The sequence below is a fragment of the Phaseolus vulgaris genome, chromosome 3, assembly GCF_051622355.1.
Source record: "Phaseolus vulgaris cultivar YP4 chromosome 3, ASM5162235v1, whole genome shotgun sequence".
Taxonomy (NCBI): Eukaryota; Viridiplantae; Streptophyta; class Magnoliopsida; order Fabales; family Fabaceae; genus Phaseolus; species Phaseolus vulgaris.
In genome coordinates, this window is record NC_143500.1 from 6789716 (window position 1) to 6810979 (window position 21264).

The 21264-nt window shown below is 23.6% G+C and overlaps 1 protein-coding gene across 1 annotated transcript; it reads right to left on the reverse strand.

The window, feature by feature from the left end:
- Positions 1 to 3282: 3282 nt before the first annotated feature.
- CYP78A5 (cytochrome P450, family 78, subfamily A, polypeptide 5) lies at positions 3283 to 5369 on the reverse strand. Its single transcript, XM_068606417.1, has 2 exons — positions 4329 to 5369; positions 3283 to 4153 (listed from the first exon to the last, which is right to left on the reverse strand). Exons 1-2 carry the CDS (start codon positions 5274 to 5276, stop codon positions 3539 to 3541), a joined length of 1563 nt encoding a protein of 520 aa, XP_068462518.1. The 5' UTR covers positions 5277 to 5369; the 3' UTR covers positions 3283 to 3538.
- Between the last annotated feature and the right edge of the window lie 15895 nt (positions 5370 to 21264).

Sequence of the window (21264 nt, forward strand, 5' to 3'; positions counted from 1 at the left end):
TCTTATTCTAAAGAAAGTTTCAACTCAAGTAAGAGAACTACTAGAAATTTAGAGAGATAAAATAAAGTATCCAAACATAGTCAAATTTCAATCTAAAACTTAACCAAGTTGAGAGAATTATTTCTCTCAACTAACTCCATTAAGATTGATGACAAATTCAAAAGAAAATAAAGAATCTTCGGACTAAACAGGAACTTACTCTGTTTGGAATTTGATCAGTTGAAGAGATGAAGCTTAGAGGAAATAATTTAGAGAGAAGACAAAGAGAGATTTTAGAGAGAGAGAAGAAGGATTGTGTTACACATTTATAGTTAAGTATAATGCTTATGGAAATCCCTGCAACATCATATGGTAGTCTGTATACACTTACAAAGTGATGAAACCATGAATTAACCAACATCACCATCTAGCCTTGTAGGAGAATGACCAGGAGTATGACACAGAACTCAAGGTTAGGCTAGACACATCAAATAGTTAGTGACTCAAGGCCTACTATTCTTCAGAGGAGCATCCAGAGTAGAGCGCAAAATTTAAGACCTGAGCACCAACTATTTTCCTTGTTTTGTATTTATCTAGAGCAAGGTTTTCTATCATAAATTGGGTTCACATTTTGGTCCCAAAGACTAGAGTAGCATAGGCTTCTAGAAACCATAGCTAGATGGCATGCCTAAGTCACATTTCCCACATTAAGCACATGCTTAAATATGTAAAGTGTATTTCCTTTTAGATCCATGATTATAGGCACTAATTCATGGAGTTAAAATATGATCATTAGTAAAGCTAAAATATCCCTCATATTTCACAAACTCATCATTAATACTTGACCTTTAACATGATTCCATATTGAATATTTTTCATAACAATATCTAAAAAGAACATCACTCGTAAAGAGTCACACAATCAACATATATCATTGTATTTTTCACACATATTTTCTTACACATCATATACCACATTGTTAATTAATTAACATCTTTAAATTTATTTATTTACTTATGTAGATATAAACGTAACACTTCATTAACTTTAAAACATATCAATCTTATTATATAAATTCAATTAAGAAACAAAATTCTTCTTGCTTGAGAAAAATTCAATAAAATAAAAATAATTATTGATACAAATTTTAACTTACAAGAATATATCTTAAATAAAAATATTTAGCTTAAATAAAAATACATAAGACATTATTTATATTCTTATCTCATTTAAGTTTGAACCAAAAGAAAAAACATTATGTAACCATAGAAAAAGGTCAAAAAAAAAGTTATTCTATCATGTCTAACTTCTTTTAACACATTTACAATAGTATTTTACACTACACTGATACTTCAAAACTTTTATAACATTGGTCCAACTTGACTACCGCAAACTAAAAAATAACACAATATAACCATAATTCAAACACATAAAACATGCAAACATTAGTCATATTCATAAAATTCAAACCCATTTTAACTAAATCATCCAAATATGATTATTTCAAACATATTTTTCATCTTTGTAAAATATGTAAATTTTGGTTTTAACAACTGTAAAATATTTTTTTTAATTTGAAATCTCTCATTTTTATTAACAAATATTTTACAAATGATAAAAGTTTAATAAATATATAGTAGACATTATATTACAATGCCCATACATACAACTTTATAATAGATATTCAACTCTATTTTTTTTCAACAAAAAATAGTAATGAATATCATATAATATTAGGGATTAGAAAAACTATTTCCAATTTTATGAGGACTAAAAGAATATCTTTTAAAATCTATATTTTACAGAGACTACAATGATATTTAATTTTTTAAAATTTGATGTAATTAAATTATATTTTTTAAAATTCTCTATAAATGTTGTCCATCACTATCTAATCTCATCCTAATGTTCAGTAAGAAGGTAAACAAACTTGCAAAAAAGAATATAACCAAAGTAATTAAGTTGAAGCTCTAATACTTAAAAAAGAGAGTCTAATAGTTGAATGCTTTGGAAACGAAAAACGCATGTCAAATCCCCAGCCATAAAGGATGCATATAATTGGGTAAAAATCTGGCAAATCACTTTTTGATAGAATCGCACAACCCAAAAAACTCAATTCACATAATCGACTTTCAAAGAATAAACTATCTCACATGTCGGCCATTGTTGAGTTAAGTGCAGGTTGCACTCCAACCATAGTTGAACAACAATAATCATTACACTTCCTGCTTATTTCCAATATTTCAAAATTATAAAAAATTATATTTTTTTATAAATTATTAAAATATTAATATTAATGATTCAAAATTTTATGAATATCAAATAAATTTTTTTGTTCCATTTAACATTACAAACACAATCTTATACTGTTTGCAACAATATTTAAATTCAAACACAACCTCGCCTCTCATCTTCATTATTCAACTTTTCTTCATCTAATTGGATTATGTTAACTTAGTAATCACAAGTTTAACTGTCTCACCAATGAATTATTAGTCATATAATAGTATTAGACTCTTGCAAGGTTTATTTAATTATTTAACTTTAAATAAGTTTTATCCTATTATATGATTTTTAAGGAATTTTTGAAGTTGTATTTCAGTACAAAAATCCTATAAAAGACTTACTTTTCTAACTTTTTTTTATGCACTGAAAAACTATTTGAAACTAAACAAACACCTTTTGTTCTTTTATTTCGTTGTAAAGATCTCAAAAAATACTTGTACACCTTTTAACAGCATAAAAAATTTAATTTATTCACTTTTTTATTTTAATTAGTACTAAAAATATAAATTTAAAGCACTTTTTAACACATCAAGTTCACTATATTTTTTCATAATAACATACCATTCTTAAAATTTAAGACTCCGCCCACAGTTAAATGCAGTCTTAGTAAAATTGAATTTCGCAATTAATCCAAACCACCATTAAAACCTAGCTCCTTCTGACTTACCTCGGTATATCCAAAAACAAAACTGAACCGTCCAGAATATTTTTAAACTAATTTCTTTTATTTAATACCATTTTTGATAGAGTGAAACAATAAATGCAGTCTTAGTAAAATTGAATTTCACATTTAACCCAAACCATCATTAAAACCTAGCCACTTAAAACCTAGCTCTTTCTGACTTACATTGGTATATTCAAAAACAAAAACTGAACCGTTCGAAATATTTTTAAACTAATTTCTTTATTTAATACCATCTTTGATAGGGTGAAACAATAAAATTCAGAAACAGGAGCATCTACTTCAATTAAAATCAATAATTAGTACCATGAATTAAGAAGCTTGAGAGCAAACCATTAAAAAAACACACACAGAAAGCATTCATTGATAGAAACTTCTACAACAACACAAACTTAACAATCCTCCAAAACCTAGGATTAAACCCTAACACAACTTAGATAAAAAGAAGATAATTAAACTTCCAAGGATTAACAACCTCCAAAACCTAGCATTAAACCCTAACACAACATTAGATAAAAAGAGATAATTAAACTAAATCCTGTTTGGGTACTGCTAAACTGAAAACCACCCAAACCACGACAAACTTTCTAGTCAAACAACAACCCTAGACACAGCCTTGCAAGACAGTGGTTTCTTCATCTCCATGGAGAGTTTGAGACGCTCAGCCAAGTCCACAGTACCATCACTGTCATCAGAAGCAACCCAGTTAAAATTCTGAAGTAACTGAGCAAGCCAGAGATGAGCAGAGGCCAAGCCCAAGGCCTTCCCAGGACACACCCTTCTCCCAGAACCGAAGGGAGCCAACCTCAAATCAGTCCCCATTATGCTCACATCGTCCTCAACAAACCGCTCCGGTATGAACTTCTCCGGTTCAGCCCACACCCTCTCGTCGTGTGTGATAGCCCACATGTTCACCATCGCCGTCGTGCCCTTCGGGATGTGCTTGTCGCCCACCGTCACATCATGCACAGCCAAACGAGCCCAGGATAGTAAAGGGCCTGGTGGGTGCACCCTCAGAGCCTCCTTCACAATGCACTGAAGGTAACGCAGGTTAGGAATGTCTGCATCGGAAACCAGCCTAGAGGATCCGCACACACTGTCGATCTCGCTTTGTGCCTTTGCTTGTATCTCAGGGTGGAGAACCATCCGAGCCAGGATCCACTCCAGTAGAATGGCCACTGTGTCAGTTCCCCTGAAAATCATTTCCTGAGAGACACACAAGGTTAGAACACCATTGTTTAGTGACATGCAAACAAAAATCCAAACAAACCAAAGCTCTATTTCAAATGTTCACTAACATGCAAACTCAGAAAAAACAAATCCTTTAGAAAACCATTACTATGACGTGAGATAAAACAAAGAAGGATGATAAATCATTTACCCAAAGCACTGCAATCATATCTGCCTCACTGAGTTTGTTTTCATTCTCCAAATCCAGCAACACATCAACGAAATCAGACATCCCTTCATCTTTCACATACTCACCCTTCACCCTCTTTATTTTATGCTCCTCAATGATCTTACCAACAAAAGCATTAACCTTTTCAACCAAACTCCTACACCTCTTCCTCACACCCTGCAAATCCAACCACCCCAGCAACGGAAAATGGTCGCTCCAGTTAAACACACCCAAAAGCTCATACCCTTCATTCACCAACCCCTCAAGCTCAACCCCCTCACCCTCATAAAACCCATAAGACTTCCCAAAAACAGTCATCATTACATTGTTCAAGGCCCCGAAATGAAGCACCTTTTTAACCTCCACCTCTCTCTTTTCACTCATGAGCTTCTTGAGCTGTTCCACCATTTTCAGCCCCACCTCGCACCGGAACCCTTCGAATCCCGCTATCCTCTTCGGAGAAAAGAGGTGGAGGGCGGATATTTTTCTCAGGTTCCTCCAGTACTCTCCGTACGGTGCGAACCCCATGGCACGATAAAAAAGAAGCTCATAGGCAGATTCCTTCACTGGTCTATCAGCAAAACCAGCACTGCCTAGAATCTCCTTGGCAGTTTCCGGTTCGCTAGAAATAACGAACCGGGTCAGGCCGATGGAGAAAGCCATGAGCTTCTCGGCGCTGTAAGAGCGAGCCAGTTTGGCCAAGGCCCGGTGTGGAGTTAAACCGGTAAAGACTCCGAGTAAGGCCGTTACTGGCCCAGGGATATTGGGTTTGGCGGATGATTTGGACAGGGCCCAGGCTACGCCCCCAGGAACAAGAAAAAGCATGAAAAGGAAGGTAAAGAGACAAACACAGAAAACAGCATGAAGTGTGAGAATAGGAGCGTTAATAAATTCAGGAGAGAAAAAGACTGGGTGAAAATCCGGTGTCATTTTGCTAAATGAAAATGACAGAGAGAGAGAGAGAGAAAGAATGCAAAGCTACAAGAGAGATGAAGATGAAACTATGCTGAAAGGATGGTGTGTGAGATGGTTGGTTGGACACTGCTTATATAGAAAGTAGATCACTGGTGTGGTTACAAGATTCATTAACCATGGTTAAACAGAATAACCAAACCACAGAAAATGTATGGCAAATCATGTTATAGAAAATATATATATATACTAACTCAACTTTCATCTTTAAATTATTTTTAAAACATATACTAATTAATTTTATGTATAATAATTTGAAATTAGATTGCTTATATTTTTTCTCTCAACCAAAATAGAGAGATAAAAAAACAAGAGGTTTATGTATTAGTGTATTTATTAGTTATAATATATGTGAGATTCTTTGTATTTTATTTCAACAAATCTAAGTTAAACTATATATTTTCAAATGCAAACATGTGATTTTGATTATTTTACCGTTACTGCATGCTTGTTGTATTGACTTAAATTTTGAAATAAAATTTGAATGTAGAAAAATAATAATTATGAAAATTATATTTTAATTTACTTTTAATTTATAAAAAATATTATTCTAATAAATTATTATATATAATAATTTATGGTCATTATTTTTAATTTTTAAATAATGATTGAAATTAGTTTCGATTAAGTTAATGATTTAAGAAGAAAAAATCCTGTACTATTTTTGTCTGTTTAAATTATTACAAGATAGTCTGATAGAAAAAAAATCAAGAATTAGATAAAAAAAATATATTTTAAAAATCTATATGAAGTGCATAATTTAAAAAATATATATATAATAAAGAATAAATTTATAATTAAATATTTAAAAAATTATTAAAATAGTATAACTGAAGAACGTAATGAGACAGAAAGTTGTCAATTTATTTAGTCTTTTCTTTTTTTATTTGGTAATCATTTATTTTCTGAGAAATGTAAATTCAATTATTCACCTTTCTACTCTCATATGTGATTATTATATATTTAAATACAAGTAATTTTATTTTGAGTAATTAAAATTAAATAAATAAAACTAAAGTACTAAGAATATTTTTAAATTTTATTATTATATCCTCTTCTTATCATTTTAATACTAAATATTCAATTTACTTTACATCTTAAAATATTAAGTATAGGACATCTAGTGTATTTTTATTAAGATTTGAAAGAATTTATAAAATATAAGAGTTTATTTTTATGATAATAATACTACACACTATAAATAATAATTTCATTCAATTATTAATATATTCAATAATATTTAATTTTATTCAAACAATTTATATTAAGTGTATAATAATGAATGAATACAGTCACATTACATTATGTTCTTAATCATTTGTACACAAATTATTATATGAATTTAAATAATTGTATTTAGTTAGTTCTCAACCTAAATGTATTTCCTGTGTACACAATTAATGCACAATTTTGATTTATAAGAATTTAATTGTACATTTAATTAATTTTTTAAAATTAAATAACTTTAATTAAACATTAATATATTATTTAATTATCAAACCTTATCAATATGTTGTTAAATTTTTTATTAAATATTAATAATAATAATATATTAAGCTAATAATCAATTAATAATACTACTAATTCATTTAAAATTATATTAATAAAGAACTAACATTGATAAATTTTAAAAATCTAAAGAACCTGTAAAGAAATTATAAAAAACAACACTTTTACAATATTATTATTCACATTTAAGAAGGTATTATTTTATTTAAGATATTTTTTATTATTTTAGAGTATTTTCATATAATATTTTCCTTGTTAAATTTTATACTTATTACAAGTTGTTTCTTAACATCATTTTTCATATATTCATTATGGCATAGAATACTATATAATTAAAAGTATTAATTTTACTGTGTTACATATATATATTCGTGTCTAATCTTATAATTATTTTCTCCCACACATAAATGATTTAAATATATCTCATTAATACTTTGATAGTTCAGAAGTACAATTCTTTTAAGTAAATCTTATGTCAAATATATCTTTCAAAAATACATATTTCTTTATTTATATTTATAATTAAAAAAATGTTTGTTATATTATGACAATAAGTAATAATTTTTCTAACAAAGGCATGAATCATATATAATTTTTGTGTGGAAAAACTTACTTTTATTAAACATCTTAACATTAATTACCAAAAAAGTAGTGAGAGAGGTATTAAATATTTTATTACAGATTATTTAATATGTAAATGATATTAATAAAAAAATTGATTGGACTTTTTTTAATTGATGAATTAGGTTATTAGAGTAAATAAAAACAATATTTTTTGTAGTGTTGAATTATTTTAATAAAACAATTAATCTAAATTCTATTGAAAGATAATTATACAATTATATATTTTTTTAAGTATGTTAAAAGAAATTCTAAATTAATACATGAAGACAAAGAAAGTTAAGAATGTAAAAAAATAGTATAAAATTAAAATTAATATTCTTTAATTATAAATTACCTTTTTACATAATAAATATATAAATATTATATTAAAAAACAAGTTTCATAATGGTTAAAATCTCTTGACATTCTCAACAAATGATATGATATATTTGGAAGGTTATACAAATATTGTTGATATCAAGAAAATTAATATGTGTTGGCATGTGTGAATTGACTAAGATTGAGTTGCAATAATAATAATAATAATAATTTCACTCTCTTTATGTCTAGGGCATTATTTGTCGCCTCTTCATTTCTTATCAATAAATATGCATTTAAGATAATTTATTTCACTATCTTTTAATATTAAAACACAGAATACTAAGTAATATTCATACAAAAGAGACACATGTTCTTGTATTTTTTTGATAAAAACATAGTAACTAAAAAACATAAAGGTAAGACTTAATCATTTTGTTAAGTGAGATGAAGGTAATAAGATAATGTTAACCTAATTTGGATGACAATTAAAATCTCACCATAATATTTGTAGTTATTTTTTGTTTTTTATATTTTGTACTAAAATAAATAAATACAATTTTAATCCGTCCATTTAAAAAATTTCAATTTTAAGTTTGTATTAGATGAATTTATCTATTAAAAGTAGAAGTTAAAATAAATTTAACCTTTTTCATATCTTAGAATAAACTCGTGTGTATAAGTTTTATGAAAAAACTATACACGAGTTAAGTTTAAGTTCTTTAAAATTCAATTTTTTAAAACTTTGAAGTAATTATAGAAAAATGATATTAAATAATGTTTTAGTAAATTTGTCTCTACTACTACCTGTTTATCTAATAAAAAAAAATATTTCTATTTTTGAAATAAGTAATTAATACTTACTTCTTAGTATGATGAACTTCTATTTTTAAATATACGATCTTAAAATTCAATCATTGTTTTATAAAAAAAAGGAAGAAGATCAAAAGTTGTATTAATTTAAAAATATTTTTTTTATGTTTTAAATTATTTTTTCAACCATAAGAAGAGGTTTTAACTTCAATATTAGTATGGCAATTACAAAAGAAACATTATTTAGAGTAGTGTTGATATTAGTGTTAACAAACTGATCCTATAAAAATGTATTTTATAAAAAAAAATAGTTGACAGATAACATATTTTTGTTTATTGAAAATGATTTTTTGTGAATCTTAATCATAAGCCTATAATATAAATAAATTTTTGTCATAGTTCCAAAACTTATATCACTCTAATTTGACGTGCATAAAAAAATTATTATAACTACATTTATATACTTATATACTCTACCAGCAAATAATTTTCATTTAATATAATTGCATACATGTACGATTGTGATTAGTTTCCGCAAATACATGTCTTTAAGAAATGATCCGAAAAAAAAGTCAATTAATTATGTATTTATATTTAAATAATTAATATTTACTTGTGTTTTTTCACACTCAGACAAATTGCAAATATTAAAGTTATCGGAAACGTTTGGCCACAAACATTGTAAGAATAAAAGCATGAAAATTTATATTCTATTTAAGTTTTAAGTGCACATATGTTTAATTGAATTTTTATATATTTTTGAATGTTTACTAAAAAAAATAACTCTAATATAGAAAGGTACAAAACTTATTCAAGAATATTTAGGATTTATATATTTATTTAAATAAGACAATAAATATTTAGGATTTGGATTTGTTTAGAATTTTATATATTTTATATATTTATTTAAATAGAACATTAAATAATTTAAATTTTATATTTATTTAGGATTTTTTAATATTTTAGGAATTTTATTTATTTTAGGTTTTTATTTAAATAAGACCTTAAATAATTTAGGATTTGTTTTTATTTGTTTATTTTGAAAACTTTAAAAAATTTATATTTTTATTTAAATAAGACATTAAATAATTTAAGATTTTGAATATTTTAAAAAATATATATATTTCAGATTTTTTATTTAAATATGACATTAAATATTTAAGATTTGTATTTATTTAAAAAAAAGTTATGAACTTTATATATTTTATATTTTTATTTAAATAATAAATTAAATAATTTAAGATCTGTGTTTATTTAAGATTTGAATATTTTTAAAAAATTATATTTTACACAGTAAAAAAATATTTTTAATTAAAAACAGTAATAATTCACACAAAAACTGATCAAATTAATTTTTCAACAATATTTAAATTCACAAATAAATTTATCAAATTAATTTTTCTTTGTGTTTGAATTGGATAGGGGATGTCTACAGATTTTGAGCGAGAAAAGAAAATTTGAAGTGATTTGAGATGAAAATGTTAAAAATGTGAGATTGTTTGGATTAGGATAATTTGAGTGAATTTACTAGAAAAATTTAGTGATAGTTGTGAGAGAATTTTTAACTTTTTAAAGAGGTTTAAAATATAAATTTATATATTTACTCTTATCTTAAAAACATCTTAAAAATGAAATATAAAATAGTTTTGTGTAGATTTGAGTTAATTAAAATTTTCTTTCAGAAAAATACAAGTTATTTATAACATTACAAATTTTCAGAAAAAAAAAAATATTTTATGATTTTTATTATTATAGTTAATATTATTATTTAATAAAATTATTTTAACTATTATTAAAAAAATATATTATTGTTTATAACTTTATTATTATTATTATTTATATTTATTTTAATTACTATTATTATTTATAGTTTTATTAATTTTATATATATTATTACTATTTTTTAAATTCTAAATTCTAAATGATTTATATATTAGTATATTTAAAAACCAAATGTAAAAACTCTTACACGTCTACACTGCACACTTCTCATCCAAAACTGTTGATGTATAATAGGTTACCTTTAAAACATATTTTTAGGTTTCAAAGTTTTTTTTAAGATATTTTCTAACTCAATTAATATATAATAATATTTAAAATAAATTTAAGTCAATTAAATGTATTAAAGTAGTATATTAAGTTTTATTATTATATATATATATATATATATATATATAAAAGTTGTAGAATAAAGAAAGATATTACTGCAGTAAGATATATTTAAAACTAAATTATATTAACATAAATATGATATCATAAAGAAAGTATTATTTATTAAATAAAAAAATTCTACTACTAATCATAATTATTTAAAAAATAACATTTAACAAACTAAAGGTATTACATCCATTAAAACAACATAATATTGTTTAACCTACATCCATTAAAACAACATAATATTGTTTAACCATAGAAAAAGTATTATTTATTTAATAAACAAATTCTACTACTAGTCATAATTATTTTAAAAAAAAAAAACTTATATATTTAACAAACTTATAAACATTATCGAAACAACATAATATCTGGTGATTTTTAACCGATACACATTATTCATGCAACCTATCATAGAGAAATTATTATTTATTAAATACAAATTTCTATTACTTGTCATACTTATTTAAAAAATAACATTTAACAAATTAAAGTATACATTTAATAAATATAAACATTACATGCATTGAAACTACATAATACTGTTTAACCTAAATTCATTATCCAAACGCATAAATGAAATTTCCTAAATTCAAATATTCCTTCAATTGGATGCCTTATTTTAAATCTTTTATTGTAATTTTTATTTTAATATAAAAGTTTTAAAAAATAATAATTAGTTTCACAAAAAATAATTTTTTATATTTTATAAGTTAATTTTATTTTAAAAAAATGATGTTAATAAAAGTTGACCGTTTGAATTTATAAACTTAGTTATCTTCTCCCATTATGATGACATGACAATGACAAGCAAAACAAAACTAAAAAGGAAAAAGCATGCAGCTTGCTAATGAACAGTGAAGAAGGATACACCACCAAGTGACAACCATGCATTGTGATAACACAGAAAACCTACATAATAATAACACTCAGAAAAGATACCAAACTTCAAACTAAACCCAGTCATCGATTTTATTATTATTTTATTTATTTCAATTAAGAAGAATATATTTTCTTCAAACTTAATTATACAATTACTTTTCGTTTATGTCATTATAGCATAAATAATTTTATTTTTCTATAACCAACTTAACTTATTTTATTTTTATTACTTTTCATCCTTTTAACATTTGATATTTAAATTTTATAATTAAAAAATAAAAATTACAAAAATTATTAAAAGTGATGAGTTAACTTTAAAAAAAAATACTAAATAAATGATTATAAAAAAAAATTAACAGACAGCTACTTTTTCGTAATAGTTTAATAGTTCAATCTTAGTTAAAAATAAATTACAAAGGTGTGAAACTTTCACACTATTTTTGGATGCTAATATTGAATTTGAATTCAACCGAGTTTTTTTTATGAATTTTACTATACTTTTTCGTAATAGTTTAATAGTTTAATCTTAAATAAAAATAAATTACAAAGGTGTGAAACTTTCACACTACTTCCTTTAATTGGATGTTAATATTGAATTTGAATTCAACTGAGTTTTTTTATAAATTTCACTATATTTTTTAATTTTTTAAAAAACTTGTTTGGAAAGGAGCAATTATTTGATAGTGATGATAAAAAAGTGTCATGTAATTGTCAAATCACTTCATTATAATATAAAATAAAAAAAATCAAACACTAAAAACTTTGGTAACTAATAGACAATGAATTATTTTACTATTTACAAATGAAGGAATGTTATTATTGATACAATTAGATCAAGTTGAGGTATGGCATGATACAACGGTACTATGCACACAGTACAAACAGGTAAATGATTCGTGAAGCTGAGAGGCACAAAAGACATGATGATAACGACGTCGTTCATAAAATTGAGTTTGTGTTAATGGCAAATATAAAGTCCAAACTGTAACCTCTTTCATCGGTCTCTACCTAATACTAATGTATATGTTTATTATGTGGTCACTACTTTTCATCCACCACCTATGTATATGTGTTTATAAAGACATGATTCTTTGTATTTTATTTCAATAAATCTAAGTTAAACTCTATATATTGTGAAATACAACCTGTGATTTTGATTCATCTTACCGTTACTGCATGCATATTTGTTGTATTGACTTAAATTTTGAAATAAGATTTGAGTGTATAAAAATAATAATTGTGAAAATTATATTTTAATTTACTACTAATTCATAAAAAATATTATTCTGATAAATTATTATATATAATAATTTATGGTCATTATTTTTTATTTTTAAATAATTATTGAAATTAGTTTTGATTAAGTTAATGATACAAGAAGAAAGGATCCTGTATTATTTGTATTTGTTTAAATTATTACAAGATAGTCTGATAGAAAAAAAAATTAAAAATCTATACGAAGTGTATAATTTAAAAAATATACATAATAAAATATAAATTTATAATTAAATATTGTAAAAAAATATTAAAATAGTATAATTGAGGATTGTAATGAGACAAAAAGTTTTCAATTTATTTAGTTTTTTTTATTTGGTAATCATACTTATTTCCTGAGGAATGTAAATTCAATTATTCAGCTTTTTACTCTCACATGTGAAAATTATATATTTAAATACAAGTAATTTTATTTTGAGTAATTAAAATTAAATAAATATAACTAAAGTACTAAGAATATTTTTAATTTTATTATTATATCCTCTTATCATTTTAATACTAAATATTCAATTTACTTTACATCTTAAAATATTAAATATAGGACATTTAGTGTATTCTTATATTAAGATTTGAAAGAATTTATAAAATATAAGAGTTGATTTTTATAACAATAATTATCAATATGTGATTCATAATTACACAATATAAATAATAATTTCATTCAATTATTAATATATTCAATAATATTTAATTTTATTCAAATAATTTATATTAAGTGTATCAATAATGAATAATGAATGAATACAGTCACATTACATTATGTTCTTAATCATTTGTACACAAACTATTAGTTATATTTATACACATAATTAATCATGAGTTTAAATAACTGTATTTAGTTAGTTTTCAGCCAAAATGTATTTCCTGTGTACACAATGAGTGCACAATTTTAATTTATAAGAATTTAATTGTACATTTAGTTAATTTTTAAAACTAAATAACTTTAATTAAACATGAATATATTATTTAATTATCAAACCTTATCAATATGTTGTTAATTGTTTTTATTAAATATTAATAATAATAATAATAATAATAATAATATATTAAGGGAATAATCAATTAAGAATACTACTAATTCATTTAAAATCATATTAATAAAGAACTAACATTGATAAATTTTAAAAATCTAAAGAACCTGTAAATAATTTTTTTATAAAAAATAACACTTTTATAATATTATTATTATTTAAGAAGGTATTATTTTATTTAAGATATTTTTTATTATTTTAGAGTATTTTCAGGTAATATTTCACTTGTTAAATTTTAGCAATGATTAATATGTTAGAAATATACTATTTCAAGTTTTTCTAAGGCACGTAGGTTAATACTTATTATATGTTGTTTTTTAACATCATTTTTCATATATTTATTATGCCATAGAGTACTATATAATTAAAAGCTGTGTTACATATATTCGTGTTTAATCTTATTATTTTAATGAAAGGTTGATCGGAGTTTTGAATTTATAAACTTAGTTATCTCCGTCCATTATGATGACATGACCAGCACAAAAAAACTGAAAAGGAGAAAGCATGTATAAGACACAACTTGCTAATGAAATACACCGACAAGTGACAATCATGCATTTTATAACACAAGAAATCAACATAACACCGAACAAATTGAGGAGACTTCAAACCAAAACCCAACCATCGATTTTTGTTTCACACTATCACACTTCTTTCTTTTTATTTTTTTATTATTTTATTTATTTTTTCAAATAAGAAGAAATAATTCACAATGTATTCTTCAAACTTAATTATACAATTACTTTTCGTTTATGTCACATGCTCTTTAGTGCAAAAATGATTTTATTTTTCTATCAACCAACTTAACTTATTTTATTTTTATTAATTTTCATCATTTTTAATATTTGATATTTAAATTTTATAATTGAAAAAAAGTTACAAAAATTATCAAAAATATCAGTTAACTAACACTAAAAAATAATATATTTTACAAGAATATTATAATATTAGTAAATTTAACATGAAATTATTTATAAAAATGAATTAGGATATGATTGTTAACTCGACTACTTTTTAATAGTTTAATCTTAGTTAAAAATAAATTACAAAGGTGTGAAACTTTCACACTACTTTCTTTGGTGTTAATATTGAATTTGAATTCAACCGATTTTTTTAATGAATTTTACTATATTTTTTTTGTAATAGTTTAATAGTTTAATCTTAAATAAAAATAAATAGGTGTGAAACTTTCACACCACTTCCTTTGAATGTTAGTATTGAATTTGAATTCAATTGAGTTTTTTTATAAATTTCAGTAAATTTTTTTATTTTTTAAAAAACTTGTTTGGAAAGGAGCAAATATTTGATAGTGATGATAAAAAAAAGTGTTACATGTGACTTTCAAATCACTTCATTATAATATAAAATAAATAAATAAATAAAATTAAACATTAAAAACTTTGATACACTACAAAAAAAACTTTTATTAGAAAGTGCTAAAGGCGGACACTAATCACAAAAAGCCCACGCAAAGATGCAATTAACGTGGGTTTTGCCTTCACACAACTTTGAAGCTAATATCCTTGTAGCAAAAAAAATTGTCGGGTGCGTGGCGTCGCAATAAGTTGGCTTGCGTGGGCTTTGCCTACAAGTTGTCAACACAAAAAATTACAAATGTTAACTTAAGCGGGGGGCTTAGCATTGGACAGAAAGTGAGGGCTTAGGCTTAACTAGGGGAACAATAAAATTAGCGTGGGCTTAGCCTTGGATAAGGGGACAATAAAATTAAAAATAAAACGTGGACTTAGCCTTGGACAGTGGGACAATAAAATGTTAGGGCAAAACTTTGAGAATCACTGAAAATCAAAACACAATGTTAGGGCAAAATTGAGAGTAAAAATCAAAAATAAAATTACACATAACACTGAAAGAAAGGAATCGAAATGAAAACCTAGGGCAAAACCGCGAAGACTACGTTGGGACGCTGCTTATGAACGATTTTCCCTGGCACGCTGCTTCCCGAATGAGCTATTCTCTGGCACGCTGCTTCCGAAACTTCTGAAACGAACGCTGAAGCTGAATACTATGAAGTGTCTTCCCGAATGAACCTGCTGAAGCTGAAGGCTACACGTGCTACACGTGCTTAACAATGAATAACAACACTTTCTGAAAAAGGGGTTTAAAATTTTTCAAAATATTTAAAATCTTAATAATTAAAAATTTTCAAATAAATATAAATTAATTGTTTGCGTGGGCTACACCTTCAGAATTTAATTCTTTGTTTAAATTTAATTTAAAATATTTAGCGTGGGCTAAACCTTCAAACATTTAAATTTTTATTATTTTTATACTTTTAATAGTGGCTGTTTCACCCACGCAACTTTTTTTTTTAAAAGTTTACGTGGGTATAACCCACGCTTTCTCACATTTTATTTGAATTTTGTAAATAGCAAAGGCTTATTTGACACTATTTAGTGTCGACCTAAGACCTTTGCTTTTTTTTTCTTGCAGCTAAATAAACAATTTTTTGTAGTGATAACTGGCATCATGAGTTTTTACTATTTACAAGAGAATGAGTGTTATTATTGATATAGTTATATCAAGTTGAGGTGTGACATGATATAACGGTACTATGCATACAGTAAGAACAAGTAAATGATTCGTGAAGCTGAGGACATGATGATAACGACGTCACCCATAAAATTGAGTCTGTGTTAATGGCAAATATAGAGCCTAAATCGTGACCTCTTTCTTCGGTCTCTACCTAATACCTATGCTTATGTTTATTATGTGATCTCTACTTTCCACTCATCGCCTATGCATATGTAAGATTTTACCTTGTATGTTTTGCAAGGTGCATGATTATGTGTAACAATAAGTTCACATGTTGTTAAAATAAAAGCACACATTACACTCTTACTATTGTTGCGAGTAAGAAACAAATTTTGTTAACATTGTGAAACCTCAATAACTTAATCCTTGATCTAATAAAAACGTACTTTATCATTAAATAATAATTTGTGTGTTTATTAATTTTTTGAAAAAACATCAACGATAAGTCATTTTTAATGATTTTATGACCTTAATTATCTTTTATTACTATAATATTTAAGTATGTCATTTTTTTTTGTGTTATTTTTGTTTTTAGTTGGAGAAAGTATGAAATAATATTGAATTATTTTAAATAATTCAATTGTATATTTGTAGTTGTATAGATTATAATTATTAAGTGATTCTTACAAAAAAAATTACTTATATTTAATTATAATTGGTAAAGAAATTATATTTTCATTGTAACTTTTTTATATTTTAATATAAAAGATTTCAAAATAAATAATTTATGATAAGAGAATAAAAGGTTATTATAAAAAATAACTCTACTAAATCACTCTATGAATTGTTTAAACTTATTTTATTATTTTTTAGTTGGAGAAAGTATCAGTTATATAAATTATAATTATAAAGTGATTTTTAAAAATTCAGAAATTACTTATATTTAATTACAATATGTAGAGAAGTTATTCTTTCACTGTGTAACCTTTTATTTATTCTAATATAAAAGATTTAAAAAATAATAATATATAATAAAAGAATAGAAGGTAAATGTAAAAGATAACTCTACTAAATCACTCTATGAAATATTTAAAACTATTTTATTATTTTTCAGCTGGAGAAAGTATGAAATAATATTGAGTTTTCTCAAATCACTCAATTGTATATTTTAAACTGTATAAATTATAAATATTAAGTGATTCTTAAAAAATAAGATATTACTTATACTTAATTACAATTTGTAGATAAATTATTTTTTCACTGTAACATTTTTTTTATTCTAATATAAAAGATTTAAAAATAAATAATATATAATAAAATAATAGAAGGTTAATATGAAAAATAATTATACTAAATCACTTTGTTTAAACCTATTTGATTATTTGTCAGTTAGAGAAAGTATAAAATAATATTAAATTATTTCAAATGATTCAATTGTATATTTGTATATTGTATAAATTATAACTATTAAGTGATTCTTAAAAAATCAGAAATTACTTACATTTAATCACAATTTATAGAAAAGTTTTTGTTTTAATGTAACATTTTCTTTATTCTAATATAAAAGATTTAAAAGTAAATAATATGTAATAAAAGAATAGAAGGTTAATATGAAAAATAACTCTACTAAATCATTCTATAAATTGTTTAAACCTATTTTATTATTTTTTAATTGGATAAAGTATGAAATAATATTGAGTTATTTAAATGATTCAATTGTATATTTTCAGTTGTATAAATTATAATTATTAAGTGATTCTTAAAAAGTAAAAAATTAGTTATATTTAATTACAATTTGTAGTGAAGTTGTTTTTTCACTGTAACATTTTCTTTATTCTAATATAAAATATTTAAAAATAAATATTTTTTAATAAAAAAATAGAAGGTTAATATGAAAAATAACTCTACTAAATCACTTTATTAATTGTTTAAACCTATTTTATTATTTTTCAGTTGGAGAAAGTATAAAATAATATTAGGTTATTTCAAATGATTCAATTGTATATTTTCAGTTATATAAATTATAATTATTAAGTGATTTTTTTAAAAAAATCAGAAATTACTTATAAAAAAATAATTAGTTTCATAAAAAATAAGTTTTTAATTTTATAACTTAATTTTATTTAAAAATCGATGTTATTGAAAGGTTGAAAGAAGTTTGAATTTATGTATCTTCGTCCATGACATGACAAGAAAAAAAAAACTGAAAAAATAAAAGAGTTTGCTAATGAAAAGAGCGAAGAACGCGCAAGTGACAACCATGCATTATGATAACAGAAAATCAACATAAGAGAGATATTAGACTTCAAATCATATCTCACCCTCGCTTTTTGTTTCACTGTCACACTTCTGTCTTTTTATTATTTTATTTTATAATTGAAAAAAAAATAAAGTTATAAAATCATTAAGATCAGTTAATTTTATTAAAAAAATATTAACAAAAGAATAGAGTTAAAAGAATACTATAGTAATACCAACGTAAAATTATTTATAAGAGTTAACATAGGGATGTTAACTCATCTACTTTTTCTTATAATAGTTTAATCTTAGTTAAAAATAAATAACATAGGATTTGTTTGAATGTTAACATTTAATTTACTTTGACCGAGTTTTGAAAAAGAAAATCTTTGATAATGATAATAAAAAAAACTGTCAAGCATGTCACTATCAAGCACGTCACTGTCAAAACACCTCATTATAATATAAAATAAATAATTTTGAATGTTAAAGAGACTTCCTGAACTAGTATAGACAATGTGTTCTACTCTTTAAGAGTGAAGAAGTGATGTTATTATTGATACACTTATATCAACTTGAGGTATGATAATTAAAAACTTACAATGAGATAGATATCATATTGAGTTATTTAAAATGATTCAATTGTACATTTTTAATAATTTTATAATTAATAATTTTATTTTTATTGTAATATATATAATATTTTTATTTTTATTATAATATATGTATATATAATATTTTTATTTTATTATATAATTAATTATTTTATAGGTATAAAGAAATAATTGAGAATAATTTTAACTTTTTAATATATATTAGATAGGTTTTTTTTTTTTTACATTGTGTAAGATGTCGTTTTGTTCTTCTTATTTTATTTTTTCTTTTTAAGTGAATCCAAGGTGAACATAAAAAATAACATGTGAAAAGATAAACATAAAAATAAACATATTGTAAAAAAAGCTTAAAAAGCTTGAAACATGCAAATGTGAAGGAAATTTATATGTAACAATTTCATCTCACTAGAGTATAAATAGAAAATTAATACATTTTAAAAATTTGTTACTTTTAAACAAGACTTAAATCCTTAAAGGTAGGTTTGTCAAGGAATATACAAGAAATTGAGTAAAATGTATTAAAAAAAAACCTACTTCTATTTAGTCCAATAATTAATATTATTTTAACTCTTTAATTCTTATGAATTCACATAAGTTTTTTTAAATCACTCAACATAGTTGTTGAGCAATTTAACCCTCTCTAGATTGTAATTTATTTATATAATATTTAATTTTTAAAGAGTCCTAGGCCAGTATCTTTTATATAATATTTTATTTTTTATGAGATCTTTTAGATTAAATTAAATATTTGTTATAAATGATATAAAATTAAATATTGATCAAAAGTATCTATAATGAGTGAAAGTGTACTCATTTAAATTAAAAAATAATAAAATTTTAAAAAGTTATGAATGACTTATATATTAATATATTTAAACCAAATGCTTAACCGATACGCACACTAGTCACCAGTGGTCCAAAATGTATACTAGGTTACCTTTAAAACATACTATTAGGTTTAAAGTTATGTGATTCAATTAATATATAATAATATTTTAAATAAATTTATGTCAATTAAATGCATTAAAGTAGTATATTAAGTTTAATTATATATATCATATAAAAGTTGCAGAATAAAGAAATATATTACTGCTGTAAGATATATCTGAAACTAAATTATATTAACATAAATATGATATTATAGAGAAAGTATTATTTATTAAATAAAAAATTCTATTACTAGTCATAATTATTTAAAAAATAAAATTTAACAAATTAAAGTATACATTTAATAAATATATAAGATTACATCCATTTGAAACCACATAATATTAACCTAAATTCATTATTCAAACGCATAAATGAAATTTTATAAATTAAAATATTCGTCCAATTGAATACCTTGTTTAAAATCTTTTATTGTAATTTTTATTTTAACATTAAAGGTTTATAAAAAATAATTAGTTTCATAAAAATAAGTTTTAATTTTATAACTTAATTTTATTTAAAAATTAATTTTATTGAAAGGTTGACTGAAATTTGAATTTATGAACTTAGGTATCTCCGTTCATTATGATCACATGACAAGAAAAAAAAAACAGCTTGCTAATGAAAACACTGAATAACCGACAAGTGTCAACCATACATTCTGATAACACAGAAAATCAATATAACACCGAGCAAAATGAGAACAAATAACAACAGACTTCAAACCAAACTCCAACCTCGATTTTTGTTTCATTGTCACACTTCTTTCTTTTTGTTATTTTTTTTATCGAGTAAGAAAAAATAATTCACAATGTATTTTCTCCAAACTTAATTATACAATTACTTTTCATTTATGTAATTGTAACAAAAGCACTTTTTTTAGTGCAAAAATAGTTTTATTTTTCTATCAACCAACTTAGCTTATTACTTTTCATCCTTTATATTTTTCTTCTTATTATTATATAATTGAAAAAAATAAAAGTTATAAAAATCATTAACTTTAAAAAGAATACTAAAGTAATAGCAACTTAAGATTATTTATAAGAGTGAATATAGGATTGTTAACTCATCTACTTTTTTTTTTATAAT